This window comes from Peromyscus leucopus, chromosome 7, assembly GCF_004664715.2.
Source record: "Peromyscus leucopus breed LL Stock chromosome 7, UCI_PerLeu_2.1, whole genome shotgun sequence".
In the NCBI taxonomy this organism is placed as follows: Eukaryota; Metazoa; Chordata; class Mammalia; order Rodentia; family Cricetidae; genus Peromyscus; species Peromyscus leucopus.
In genome coordinates, this window is record NC_051069.1 from 89,055,231 (window position 1) to 89,068,963 (window position 13,733).

A 13,733-nucleotide genomic window follows, 5' to 3' on the forward strand; every position below is an offset into this window, starting at 1 on the left:
TCCATCGCCTCCGGGGCCCGCCCCTGACGCCACAGCGGAAGGCGCCGCTCCGGGATTGGACGAGCTGGCCTGTCAATCAAGCGCGGCGCTGAGGAGTTCGGTGAGCTGAGACTGCGCGGCGCTCAGACCGGAGAAGGTGAGGGAAGCTGGGCCTGTCGGCGGCGGTGTTCTTCCCCCAGCTTCCTCGGTGGCTGCTTACTTTCCGCCTCTCCCAGCGCTGCTGAAACCTGTCATTATAATCGCTCACTAATGTCGGCCCGGAGTTCAGCCCAAACTGCTCTGGTTCCTGCACCTGAAGGGGCCGACCAGCTGCAGATTCTTAGGGACAGGGAGCGACAAAGAAAAAAATAATAAGCCTCGGAGAAAAATGTAAGATGTTTGTTCATTAAAACCACGGCCAAAATAAGCTGTCTGAGGAACTTCCGAGTGCCCTGGTGTGTGGGCAGCCTTCACTCTCGGCTTCCAGCCCTGCCAGCAAGGACAGTTACCTTTGCCCTTGGGCTGAGCATGGCAGTGGTGCAGCCCCAGCCACCTGCCAAGGCATCTGTAAATCGGTTCTCCTTCCTAACTAGTCTTGCAGCCACCTGTAACTGCCTGTTTCCTAACCATCTTTGTTTCCTAGTGTAGGTGTGGCACCCAAAGAAACACTCTAGGTTAGGTAACTTCACTAAAACGTGTTTTTGCCTCCAGCGTAACTACGCCCATGAATACCTAGATTGCAAAGTCTGTTAAATGAGGAACAGTGACAGCGTTCATCCCACCCCCAACCCCCCATGTCTAACACATCATCGTCAATAATCAAGCCATTAGTACATCTTCCTTTCACTTTTTAAAAAATTATTTTCATTTTTTTCTGTGTACCAGTGTTTTTGCCTTTATGTATATTTGTGTGGCATATGCATGCCTGGTGCCCCTGGAGGCCAGAAGAGGGTATAGGATCTTCTGGAACTGGAGTTACAGGTGGTTTTAAACCACATGTGGGTGCTGGGAATCAAACCCAGGTCCCCTGGAAGAGCAACCAGTGCTCTTAATCACTGAACCATCTCTTCAACTCCGTCTTTGCACTGTAATACAAACCCTACCTGTAAGTCCTAAATAGTCACTTTTCTGCATTTAACTTAATTGCATGTTGAAGGATACATGGGTTTGCCTGCCTTAGGTAAACTACAAATTACTTGTGGCCCCTTCTTAGCCTGAGTTTAGTTGAGAAAAGTAGACCATAAAACTGGGCAAAGGATACTCTGCCTACATTCTATTGATAGTATCAAAAGTAAGTAACGCGAAATTTATATTAAAAAATATACAAATCTGGGCACTGGTGGCACATGCCTTTAATCCCAGCACTTGGGAGGCAGAGGCAGGCAGATCTCTGTGAGTTCCAAGCCAGCCTGGTCTACAAATCGAGTTCCAGGATAGCCAGGACTGTTACACAGAGAAACTCTGTCTCGAAAAATGAAAACAAACAAACAAAAGAGAAACATACAAAACACCACACCTTTTGTCTTAGCACTGGAGAGGTAAAGGCAGATTCAAGCTTTGGGAAGTTCAAGACAGCCTGATCTATGTAGCAAATTCCAGGACAGCCAGGGCTATGTAGAACAACTTTGTCTCAAAAGGAAACAAAAACCATACAGGCAGCTCACTCCCATTAACACCAAAGGAGGAGATTTAGAGTGATAAAGAAAGGAAATAGGAACCCTCCATAACTTAAGGCCTTTCCTAGGAAACTATTGACAGCTTATTGTTAAAATGCTATAGTTTAGTGTCCCTATCAGACAAGAATTTGTAGGGGGAACAAAGTCCTACCTATCTGCTAGCAAGAAGTTATCACAGGCTTGATATTGACATGTAGAAAGTAGTTGGCTCTACTAACTAAATTTAATTTCTGGATATTTTATGGTTATGCTACTACAGGAAAAGTACACTTTGTATGGTAGGTGCTACAATAGACACTGGATATCTTAAGAGTCCATACCAGTGTCAGATATGGAGATTTAAACCAACCTGTATTATTAATATGCCAAACACAACAACAGTTGTATCTAGGAACAGAGGCATTAAGCCACTGTGAGAGGGGAAATGTGTAGTAAGACTGTTCAGGCAAAAAGAAGGATTGGGGGGTTTACATAATATAAAGACATTAAGCGATTGTAGCATATTGGTGGAGCAGATGATGGCTAGAATGTAAGTGATATGTTGTGAAAGCAGAGGACGCTAGCGTTTATCCTATAAGCATTGAGAAGTCACTAGAGAGTTGTTGCTTGTTTTTTTTCAGTACTTTAACGGTCATACTGATGATTTCTGGTCTTCATTGCTTCTTCTGAGGATCAAGCTGCAATTTATTTTTAAAAACTTTCTTTTATGTGTGTTGAGTGTTTTGTTTACACGTATGTAAGTGCACTATGTGCCTGCAGTTCCATCAGAAACCAGAAGGGGGCATCAGAACCCCTGGAACTGGACTAACAGGCAGTTGTAAGGTGCCTTATGTGTGCTAGGAACCCAGCCTGGGTTCTCTGAAAGAGCAACAAGTGTTCTGAATGGAGGAATCATCTCTCCAATCCCAAGTTGCAATTCTTGAAATCTTTTATTTATTAACTGTGGTAGTTTGAATGTAATTGGCCTCCATAATCCCATAGGGAGTGGCACTATTAGAAGGTCTGGTTTGGTTGGAGTGGGTATGGCCTTGTTGGAACAAGTGTGTCACTGTAGGGGTGGGCTCTGAGGTTTCCTATGCCCAGGATACTGACCAGTGTCTCAGTTGACTTCCTGTAGCCTCCATCAATAGCACTCTCAGGACCAGCACCACATCTGCCTGTGGGCCTCCATGTTCCCGTCATGATGATAATGCACTGAACTTCTAAAACTGTAAGTGAGTCACCTCAATTAAATGTTTTCTTTATGAGAGCTGCTGTGATCATGGTGTCTCTTCACAGCAATAAACACCTTAACTAAGACATTAGCATTTATTTATTTATTTATTTATTTATTTATTTATTTGGGGTGTGTGGGTGTACACATGCATGTGTAGAGTTGGTTCTCTCATTCCACCATGTGAATCCAAGGATTCAACTTGGGCCGTTAGGATTGGTGGCAAGAGCCCTTATCCATTGAGCCATCTCACTGACGCTGTAGTTCATCATTGCTTTTCTGTGCGTTTTGTCTTTTTGCTCTGGTTATTTTTAAGACCTATAACTTCATCGTCATCAGCAAAGATGCACTGTTTCTAGATGTCTTTTTCTATTTATCCTGCCAGGCATTCATCTAGTTTCAGATTTCTGAGTCGCTGGTGTTTATTTTCTATCTTGAATCAACTTTATGCTATACTTCTTAGTAAGTCTCTATTCTCTCCATGCCACTCTGCACCACCGTCCCTCCAAATCCTCTTTCTGTGCTTTCATTTGCTGTGTGTGTGCTTATGTCCATGCACATCCATTGCAGCTTGCACCCAAGACTTCATGTATGCTGCCCAAGCATTCCATCAACAGGCTATATACCCAGCCTTTTTGACTTTTTAAAATTTGTTCATAAGATCTTGCTAAATTACCCAAGCTGTACTCAAATTTAGGTGCATCCTGCCTTAGCTAAGAAGCTAAGATAAAAGGTTTATACCTCCATGCCTGGCTCAGGTTGCATAATGTCTTTTGTTAACTAATGTCTAGTAATCACAGAAGATCTAAATGTTGACATTTTCCCAAAGCTAGGTATCTTATTAGTATCTTTGGATTTTTTGAAGATGATTGGGGCCCTTTACTCAGGAAAACAGAAATCACAAGATATCACAATGGAGAAGATTTACTATTGTGTGTTAATGGACTGAAAAATCTGAAATCAGGTTTGGTGCTTCATGCCTGTCATACCATCATTGGAGAGGCAGATAACAGGAAGGACCACCCCAAGTTCAAAGCCATCTGGGGGTATATAGTGAGACCCTGTCTCAAATAGACTCCCCCCCCCAAAAAAAAGGTCAGGTGTGGAAGGCCAGGGACACTGAGCACTGAGCTAACCCAAAAGAGATTGTGCTTCATGGATCAACTACCACCCCTAGGGCTAGCAAAAGAGTGGATCAGGTTTGTACTATAGGATTTCAGAAGCACAGAAGCATGGCCCAGCTGGGATATAGCTCAGACCTCCAGGAGGAAGCTCTGCAGCTGGCCCTGCTACTGCTCAAAGGGGACGATGTTGTGGGCAAAATGATGTGATAGGAAGGAATAATGTCAAAGGTAACTTAAGGATAGTATTAATCCTTGCTGATTGTGAGGTGAAAGAGCAACATGCTAAAGGCAAATAGAGAGAGGAAAGTCCCTTCTCTTTCTGCCTTCTAATCTTCCTCTATTAACTTTTTGCTTTCTCGTGTATTTATTTATTTGTTTGTTTGTTTGTTTACTTACTTACTTACTTATTTGCAGGACTTGGGGTTGAATCTACAGCAGCTTGCTACATACTAGGTAAGTGCTCTGCCACCGAGCTATACCCCCAGTAGCTACCCTGCTTTTGAAAACAGGTCTAAGTTGCCAAAGCTAACCTTGAACTTGTGATCCACCTGCCTCAGTCTCCCAAGTAACTAGAATCACAACCCTATGCTACCAGGCTCAGCTCCTCAATCCTTTGTAGGCAAAACCCTGTGGGAAATACTAGCAAGCATCAAAAAAATGAAATGTGTGGGGGTGAGTTGGGAGCTAAGAGACAACACCTTAATAATCTGTATCACATCAACATGTACTTGTGAAGAATTAATTATGGCCCAAATTAGACTCAAATTAATGCTACCTTGTAGCTTTTATGGACCTAAAGGCCCTTTTGAGGAGAGTCTCAGGATACCATGTCAATTTTCTACTATATCATGATTACTGCTAGTGTGTTAAAAAACGATTTCATTTTAATTTTTCTTGTTCTTGAGAATTTCATACATGTATACAATGAAATACGATCATACCCAATCCCATTTCCCTCCTCTAACTCTCCCCATATGCCTGTTTGCCCCCTCAACATATGTCCCCCGCCCAACTAATGACCTTTTTTTTTTTTTTTTGGTTTTTTGAGGCAATATTTCTCTGTATAGCACCGGAAATGATTTTTTTTTATAACCTACTAAATCCAATTAGTGCTGTCCATATGTAGTGTGGGGTGGGGGGACTGGAACACAATAATACACCAGTAGGAACAGCCTCAAACAATTATTCTCCCTCCCCCAGCAGGTATCAGCCACCAATAACTCAGTAAGGCGTAGGTCCTGGAGAGTCCCCCACCCTTCTATGCTGAAATTGTGCCTTGCTTCATGCTGTGCAGGTCTTGTGCAAGTGACCACATCTGCTTTGTGTTCACCACTGCAATAGACATGTCAGTGTGAGGTTTTGTTGTTGTGGTTTGATTTTTGTTTTAGGAGTGTGTCATGTCTGCTTTACTTACATACATACTTACATAGAATCATAAACAGGAGCAGCTATGAAAAAAGACTTGCATAAATAAGGATATGGAGACTCTGTCCAAACATTAGCTCTCACATAATCAGACACAGAATGGTCTGGATTATGGATTATATACAATAGGTGAGAATTCTGTATACTCTACTCTCATTCCCTATGTATTGCCTAATGTGGCCCACTATGGGAAGACAAACTTTCCATTCTAATGTTTAGACTCCCTGTTACTGAAAATCCAGCTTTTCCTTACTCCCCTTATTCATCTCAACTCAAAGCCTTTAGATTTTTAGTAGAAAAATGGACTGTAGCTAGGTGTCCAACATTTTATCCTATAGTGTAATTTTCATGAATATTTTTAAATATTAAAGGATGTTTGTTGCACATTTGTAGAACATTAAGAATAAACCTTTTTTTCATCTGGGTGGTGGTGGTGCATGCCTTTAATCCCAGCACTCGGGAGGCAAAGGCAGGATGATCTCTGTGAGTTTGAGACCAGCCTGGTTTATCAGGACAGCCAAGGCTACACAGAGAAAACCCATCTCAAAAAATAAAATAAAATAAACATTTTTTCCCAGGTGTAGCGGCTCTCACCTTTAATGCCAACACTCAGGAGACAGAAGCAGGCAGGTCTATGAGTTCAAGACCAGTCTGGTCTACATAGCAAGTTCCAGGACAGCCAGAATTACATAGAAAGACCCTTTCTCAAAACAAAAGTTTTCAAGTTTTGGAAGTTTATAACCACAGAAATTCAATCTGAGACTCCTAGTCTTGTGTCTTTGGTGATGGAGAATGATACTCTTCTACCACAATTACATTTTATTAATAATTATAAAGACACCAACTTCATGACATATTTTATCTATTTAATATTTATGCTTTAATATATTAGTCTGGAATATTTTTCTGCATCTGCATAATTATTTATACGATATAGCACTCTATCAATATAGCACTCTATCAATTATATAACACAAAAGACATCTACAAGTAAATAATTAAAATGGCAATGTACATGTTAGTAACTAGACATCAACAAGATAATAATAACCTGGTATTCATTTAATGGGAGAGTCCAGTATTTCCTGATAATCTTCCCTCCTTACATTCCTCCAATACAGTTTATAGCCAGCAAGGACAAATACACTAATCATAATGATCACCCCTCCAAAAACATCGTAAACACTAGGAAATATGTGTAACACTAGAAGCTGTAAGACCATAGCTACCACAATCTCCAGATGCTGTACTGTGCTGACCAAAGCTGGGTGGAATTTGTCTAAGGCATAATAAACTCCTAAGAATGCTACAGTAGAACAGATGCATATAGCAATAAGATAGCTCCATGTTTCTCCATCTAAAGGGATAATCGGTTCTTGAAGAACAAACATAGTAGAAATTCCCCAGACTGTTCCAGTCCAGCCAAAGGTAAACAGTGCAGTCCACATGCTGATCTTCTCCTTGATGGATCGGTACACGATCATAGAAAGAGCGGTGGTCAGTCCGGCCATCACAGTCATAGTGTACCCAAAGGCTTCTTTCCAGGCATTTAACAAAGAGCTGTCTTCATCAACGATATTGGGAATCATGACAAGACAAACGCCTAAGATACTGCAGACCACTGTAGCCATGTCAACGTAAGCCATTTTCTCATCTACAAGTAAAAATGCTAAGATGGCACTGAAAACTGTGGTTGTGGCTCTCCACATCGTGGTCCCATTGCTGGGAGGAACTATTGAGAAGGAGGTATAAGCACAGGTGATAGAAATAACATTGCATACACCATAAAAGAAAAGTCGTAATCTGTATCCGCTGGGTCCAAAAGGAGCTTCCTGGTAATAACACACAACTAACACCGATAAGACCTGCAAGACAGAACGGATAAAAATCAGTTCTAGAGATGGAACTTTAGAACGATCAGAAACGAGCCTAGTGATGAGAGCCACGCAGCCATGAGCCAAGGCAGATCCAAACAGCACTATCCACATTTTTCGGGACTGAAAAATGTTTTTTTCTGCAAAGCTCTGGAATTGTGTCATCCCACTGGCTCTTGAGTCTTCTGTTAGTGGAGGCTGAGTGTCCATGGTTCCAAACAAAGTTCTTCCTTTTCTCTTCATTTCACTCAGCAGACTTTTCTTTGGATTTTCTTCCATAAATTTGCCATAGTCTTCATTGATTTCCTCATACCTGTCGTCCCCAGGTTGGGGATAATGAGAGGTATATTTCACCATGACTGTGTTGGGATGTATTTTCACCCGTTTTTTAACTGGATATTTTTTGGATGGAGAAGTATCCATTTCTTCAGATAACAAATTCTATTTAAAGAAAAAAAGAAAAATATACATGTCTATTGCATTGAAAACCACATTACTATTTTACATATATATATACTATTTCAATGATGGAAGGTAGAGATTATAACAGGAATCTGGAAAGAAAACGTAGTAGAAAATTTGATCTGGCATATGCATTATCATATATATGAAGCCCAATGGAATTTTCCACCTTCTTATCACTCCTATTGTAAACCTGTTCCAATGTCTCCCTGTATTTGTTCTTACTTAGCTCTTTGTTTGCTTGATTAATTGTTTTTTTTTTTTTTTTGAAATAGGAACTCTTGATCCTCCTGCCTCCAACTCCCAACTGCTAGGATTAGAGGCATATACTATAGACCCAGCTTGTCTCTTTCAGCTTTATGCCTCATTTTTACATGACACACTGATATTTTCCCATCTTCTCATTTCTACCCATCTTAAAAGAAAAACACAAAAAATAAAAAGCCACATCAATCACACCTTGCCTTTTTATTGTGTCCATTTGTCTATGCTCTAAAATTGTAAATACATAAATCCAAAGTATTTTAAAGATGTATGTGTGTGTGTGTGTGTGTGTGTGTGTGTGTGTGTGTGTGTGTGTGTGTATGCAGGTATCCTCACAGGCCAGAAAAGGAAGTTGAATTTCCTGGAATTGGAGTTGTAGGTTGTTGTGAGCCATCCAACATGGATGCTAGGACCCAAACTGAAAGAGCAGGAAGTGCTTTTAACCACTAAACTTCTCATCAGTCCCCCAAAATATTTTACGTAATCCTACATAATAACAGAATCTAAGCCAAGTGGCACATATCTATAATCCCAGCACTTGGTATTATGATATGCTGTTGGTCAGGAAAAATATTAAGCATCTTTCAAAGTAAGGATTAAAGAAATACTAAATATAAAGAATTTTCCACAGAAGTATATATAGTAAACTCTCAGTAAATGTTAGCAGTAAGTTTGGCTGTTTTCACCTATAATTATCCTATGAAACACTGGGTATCTTTTACAGTGTTACTCTTTCTCACTCAGCCTGCCTTCCTGTCTTTCTTTGAACAATTTCCTTTTCCTTCTCAGTGATTCTTTTCTTCCACCATAAAAGATGATCTGGCAATATACCTTAACAGACAGGTGGAGCCCCTGGAGTTCTCCACCCTAAAGGGAAGAACAAAGGAGAAAAGAGGAATCTTCTTTCCTCATGATTCCCCAAATCCTTGCCCAAACTCATCAATTCCAGGACTTAAACCATGACCCCAGAATCAAATCCAGTTCTGTTCTTTTGACACCATCTGGCTTTCCAGATGTTCTGTTACTCCCTCTTCCAAAAGTCCTTTTCCACTGGAAACAGTCATGGAAAATACCAACCATGCCTCCAGACCCTCCAGACCTAACCAGCCTCTTCCTGCAGTCTCTCTAGCATACCAATCTCAAGAAACCCCACTATTTATTTCTCACTTCTAGCCATTTCTATTTTAAAATTGTGTCTTTAGCTTCAATGACCTTGAACTCAGTCACAATCTCAATCTCCAAGAAGGAGCTTTCTTCCCAGCTCCCTTACTCATGTTCTCACAGTCCCTCCAGATCCCCAAGCTAGAAATCAAGGAATACTCTGAATTCTCCTTTTGGCCATCACACTCCAAATTGGTTCATTCTTACTGTCTTTATCTTTGAAATATTTCTTGGATATTTTTTTTCTCTAATTCCATGTTAATGTCATTATTCTAGAAGAAGCCAGTGTGAGTTCCAGACTAGAACATTACCCTGGCATCCTGTCTGCCCTCTTTGAGTTCCAGCCCTCTTCTAAATCCCATGTGTGTTATCCTGTTGTCACATTAATCTGTCTCTAAAAGATGAAGAACAAAAACTTTCCTCCAGTTTTCCCCATCCAAGAACCAAGCGTTCTCTACAGACCTCCTGCCTACACTATCAATATCAACTAACCCAGTTCACGCTGTAATCCCAACACTTAGGAGGTAGAGGCAGGAAGACCAGGAAGTAAAGGCCATCCTCAGCTACATAGTGAGTGGGTTTGAGGCTAGCCTGGGCCACATGAGATGCCGTCTCAAAAACAAAAAAGAAAGATGAAATTAGTTTCTCTGCCAGGCACTTGAGACCCTGCTTAGCATGGCCCTAGTCTGCACTCAGCCCCCTTGGCATCCACACTTTGCTCCAGGAGTCTGTGTGGTATCTCCATGACCTTGTACCATGTATGTAAGAAATCATTTCCCAAGCTTTCATTCCACTAGTGTCTCCTCTGCTCCAGTGTTCTGAATACCGATTGTCAGATAGGACCTAATTCAAAGTCTGTCATTAGGAGCAAGCCTTCTCTGACTTCTCCACACACTTCTTCATCTAAACAATTGCAGCTCTTCTAATCTAATTTGTATAATGTAATCATGTTGCTTCCTGCTTGGCTCAGCGCTGGAGTTTTATGTTCCTAGTTACTGTACCCAATTTAACTATGCCAATTCTCCTTTCCTTGATGGCCAGTAATTATCTTAATGAAATTTTACATTCCATAACTTCCCATTTGCTGCTATCATTAAAATTTTACCTTATATTCATTCAAAGCTTACTGCTACTGGCCAAATCTACAGCTCCAGAGACATGATTAGGGGGTAAGAGTAGCTTGCTATTTTATTGCTCCTGTTCTCTCCCTTTGGGGGCTGTAGAAGGGTTTATTAGGCTGTCAAGATAGCCAAGACTCAGTGACCAAGGGTGTACTCCAAAGAGGCCGATGATCTGAGTTCAATCCCTGGACCTCACATGGTAGAAGGAAAGAACTGAATCCTGAAAACTGTCCTCTGACTTCCACGCACATGCCATGGTACATGTATGCCCATGCATACACCCACATACCATAAATAAATGTTTTAAAAACTGTAAAGGAAGGTTTATCTTCTTTGCTTTGGTCCCATCTTTGGGCTGTAGCTTCTCTAGTGTACTGGCACAGAGAGGAAGGAAAATGAAAGGGCACATGTCGTGCACTGGCTCCTCTTGTCTAATAGCCTATTGATGTATAAAGTAGGCCAAGCTGAACTACAGATCTCACTTATTTGGTCAAACACAAATCTAAATGATGCCATGAGTAGATTTTGTAGATGTGATTAAAAACCCCTAAACCAGGTGTTATGCAACCCTGTAATCCCAGCACTTGAGAGATAGAGGCAGGAACATCAATTCGGGACCAGCCTCAGATACACAGGGTGTTCAAGGCCAGCCCAAGACCTTGTCTCAAAAAAGAGGGAAAAAATCGAAATCAGTCGAATTTAACTTAATTTAAAGAGTGTGTGACTTTATGGAGTTGGGGCTAACCTAATAAGGTGAATGTCTAAATGATGCTTAGTCATTTTGTGATTTCAAAGATCCAAATATTTGATGCCCTTAAAGTTCCAACCTGCCCATGAACTACTTTTCATTATTGTCCGCAGAAAGCACAGCTTTAGTCTGTATTCATGGGTTTCCAACTTGCTCGTAAATCTCCCCTCCCTGATCACCTCTCATCTATAGACTTCAGGCACAATATCAAGCTTCATATTAGGTAAGTCATTTCCTTCTGATAATTGCTTTGGTGGTCCTGAATTTCACGCTCTGATCCTTTGAATTGTTTCTGTCAATATTTTTGTCTCTTTGTATTTTATATCCTTGAGGTTGCAGGCATGCCTTTTCTCAGGTCAGTTCCAAAGGTCCTTAATACACAGCTCTTTGCTATGGGAAATGTTTGTACTGCCAGGCTTACAGTTTGCCAATCTTTGATGTTTGACCTTGCTGTCATGGACAAAAACCAACTGTATTTACTTGGCCCTAAGAGACTCACATTTCTTTGCCATTCTAAACAGTGACTGGACCCATCACTGCTCACCCTTTCCAACTATTTTCTCTGTGCTCAAAAAGCAAGGGGCAAATTAAAATGTCCTTTCTAGGCATATTTCCAACTGGTGAGTGAGAAGGCACAACTAAATTGAGATGCCATTGTTTTTTAAAGGCTCTGAGCCCCTGTTGTTCATACATCTTTATTAGGTGTAGTTCATCCCAAATCACTTACCAGGAAAAGAAGAAGAGAGGAAGGAGGAAGAGGAGAGTTAGAAAGAGAGAGAAGTGGTAGTGAGTCTGGAGTGAATGACTGAGGACAAAGGGGCTCACTGAAAGGTTGGAAACAAGGGCTTATAATACTTTATAAAAACTACTGACCAGTAGCTTTTTTCTGTTTTCAAACTTGGGCCTAGAATAAGATATACCTTGAGTTTGCCTAAGAACAATAATCAAGAAATGCTAACATCTTGGAATCGGCTTTGTGAAATAGATAAGGTACTTCAAAATACTTCAGAGTTGTCACCAGAATTATGATGACACTTCATTAAATCCACATTAAAAAGTTACTGCTTAATTTCTTAGTACTTTTTATACTAGCCAGAAGTAACTATTTTCTACATTTTAAGTTTTGAAGAGTAAAACAGACACAATTTTAGATTGATATGTGTATGTGTGTGTGCACTAATACATATTGACTGTGTGTGTGTGTGTGTGTATGTGTGTGTGTGTGTGTGTGTGTGTGTGTGTGTGTGTGTGTGTGTTGAGATAGGGTCTCCTATAGCCCAGGCTAGTCCTCTTGTGATAATCCTCCTTCCTGCCTCAGGCTACTAAGTGCTAGGATGTATAACAAGCCCAGCACAGGGCTTTGCTTCTCCTCTACTTAGCCCCTGTGTGAGAGGGCATTTGTCACTGCCTGCCTGCCTGCTGGGTGGAATAGGAGGTGCTCTGGCAACCTCAGCATCATCTCCAGCTCTGTGAATGCAGGGCTGGAAGCTCAGGTGAACTCCAAATAGTAGATGGCATTGTCCAACATGTCTCCCATCAGAAGTGACCAAGAGGTAAGAACCAAGTAGTAGTAGAGGTGTATATGGGGACACTGCTAGTATGCACCCAGGTATGATGATTTGCCCAGTGTACCTAAAGACATTTGTCCCACTGGTCAGCTTCCTCAGAAATGCTCTCAGGGGCAGGGCTCACAACTAGCCAGTCTCTACAATGTAGGGTCACCTGTATCTCTCATATAGTATTCATGTCCTGGCAGACAAATCTTCTATCTGGCTCTGGTTTCCAAGGGTTCAGTCCAACAGGGCAGGGAGGATATATATGGCAGAGCAAAGCAGCCTATATCATGGTGACCAGGAATCAGAAAAAAGGCTAGACTGGGCTTTAAATTGTCTAGACACTAGTGAATTTGTACACAATTTGTGAACATAACAAAATAATAGCTCATTTTGCATATTTATGCTAAAACGTCATTTGGGGGGTTGTAAAGGATGAATTCCAACTAGGTACAGTTGCATGCACCTATAATCCTAGAACCTGGGAGGATAAGGCAGGAAGATTATAAGTTTAAGGCCAACTTGGGCTACAAAGTAAGACTATGTCTCAAAAGAAAGAAAAGGCAGGCTGGAGAAATGGTTCAGTGGTTAAGAGCACTGGCTGTTCTCACAGAAGACCCAGGTTTGGTTCCCAGCACCCACCTGATGGTTCACAACTACCTGTAACTCCAGTTTCAAGGAATCCAACTCCCTCTTCTGGTTACTGAATGCAAATGGTGCACATGAAATCATGCAAGCATTCAAACATAAAAAATAAATAATATTTTTTTTAAAAAAGAAAAGGGAGTAGGTGGTATCTTAGTTAGTTCTATTGCTGTGAAGAGACACCATGACCAAGGCAACTCTTATAAAAGAAAGCATTTAATTGGGGGCTTGCTTACCGTTTCAGAAGGCTAGTCAATTATCATCTTGGCAGGGAACATAGTCACACACCTGGCACTGGAGCAGTAGCTGAGAGCTAAGTTCTGATCCACAGGGCCTAGCAGGGGCTGTTGAAACCCCAAAGCCCATCTCCAATGATGCACTTACTCCAACAAGGCCACGTCTCCAAAACCTTCTAATCCTATCAAGAGTTCCACTCTCTGGTGACTAAGCATTCAAATATATGAGCATAAGAGGCCATTCTTATTCAA

General features: G+C 41.2%; 1 protein-coding gene and 1 long non-coding RNA gene across 4 annotated transcripts in view; one reads left to right on the top strand and one right to left on the bottom strand.

The window, feature by feature from the left end:
* The window catches only part of LOC114693549, a 19,614-nt gene continuing 5,881 nt past the window's right edge, over window positions 1-13,733 (top strand). Inside the window, exons 1-4 of one of the 3 annotated variants that reach the window (XR_005092034.1) lie at window positions 1-136; window positions 2,759-2,865; window positions 4,407-4,445; window positions 11,161-11,270. This is a non-coding gene — a long non-coding RNA (uncharacterized LOC114693549). Of the gene's footprint in view, window positions 137-2,758; window positions 2,866-4,406; window positions 4,446-11,160; window positions 12,272-13,733 lie in introns of those variants that run through there. The other 2 variants (XR_003734566.2, XR_005092035.1) reach the window with 2 other exon arrangements.
* Slc35g2 (solute carrier family 35 member G2) overlaps window positions 6,272-13,733 on the bottom strand; it is a 22,229-nt gene continuing 14,767 nt past the window's right edge. The window contains exon 2 of the mRNA XM_028869953.2: window positions 6,272-7,732. Within this exon, the coding sequence (XP_028725786.1) occupies window positions 6,476-7,714 (1,239 nt within the window). The 5' untranslated portion in view covers window positions 7,715-7,732 and the 3' untranslated portion in view covers window positions 6,272-6,475. The remainder of the gene's footprint in view (window positions 7,733-13,733) is intronic.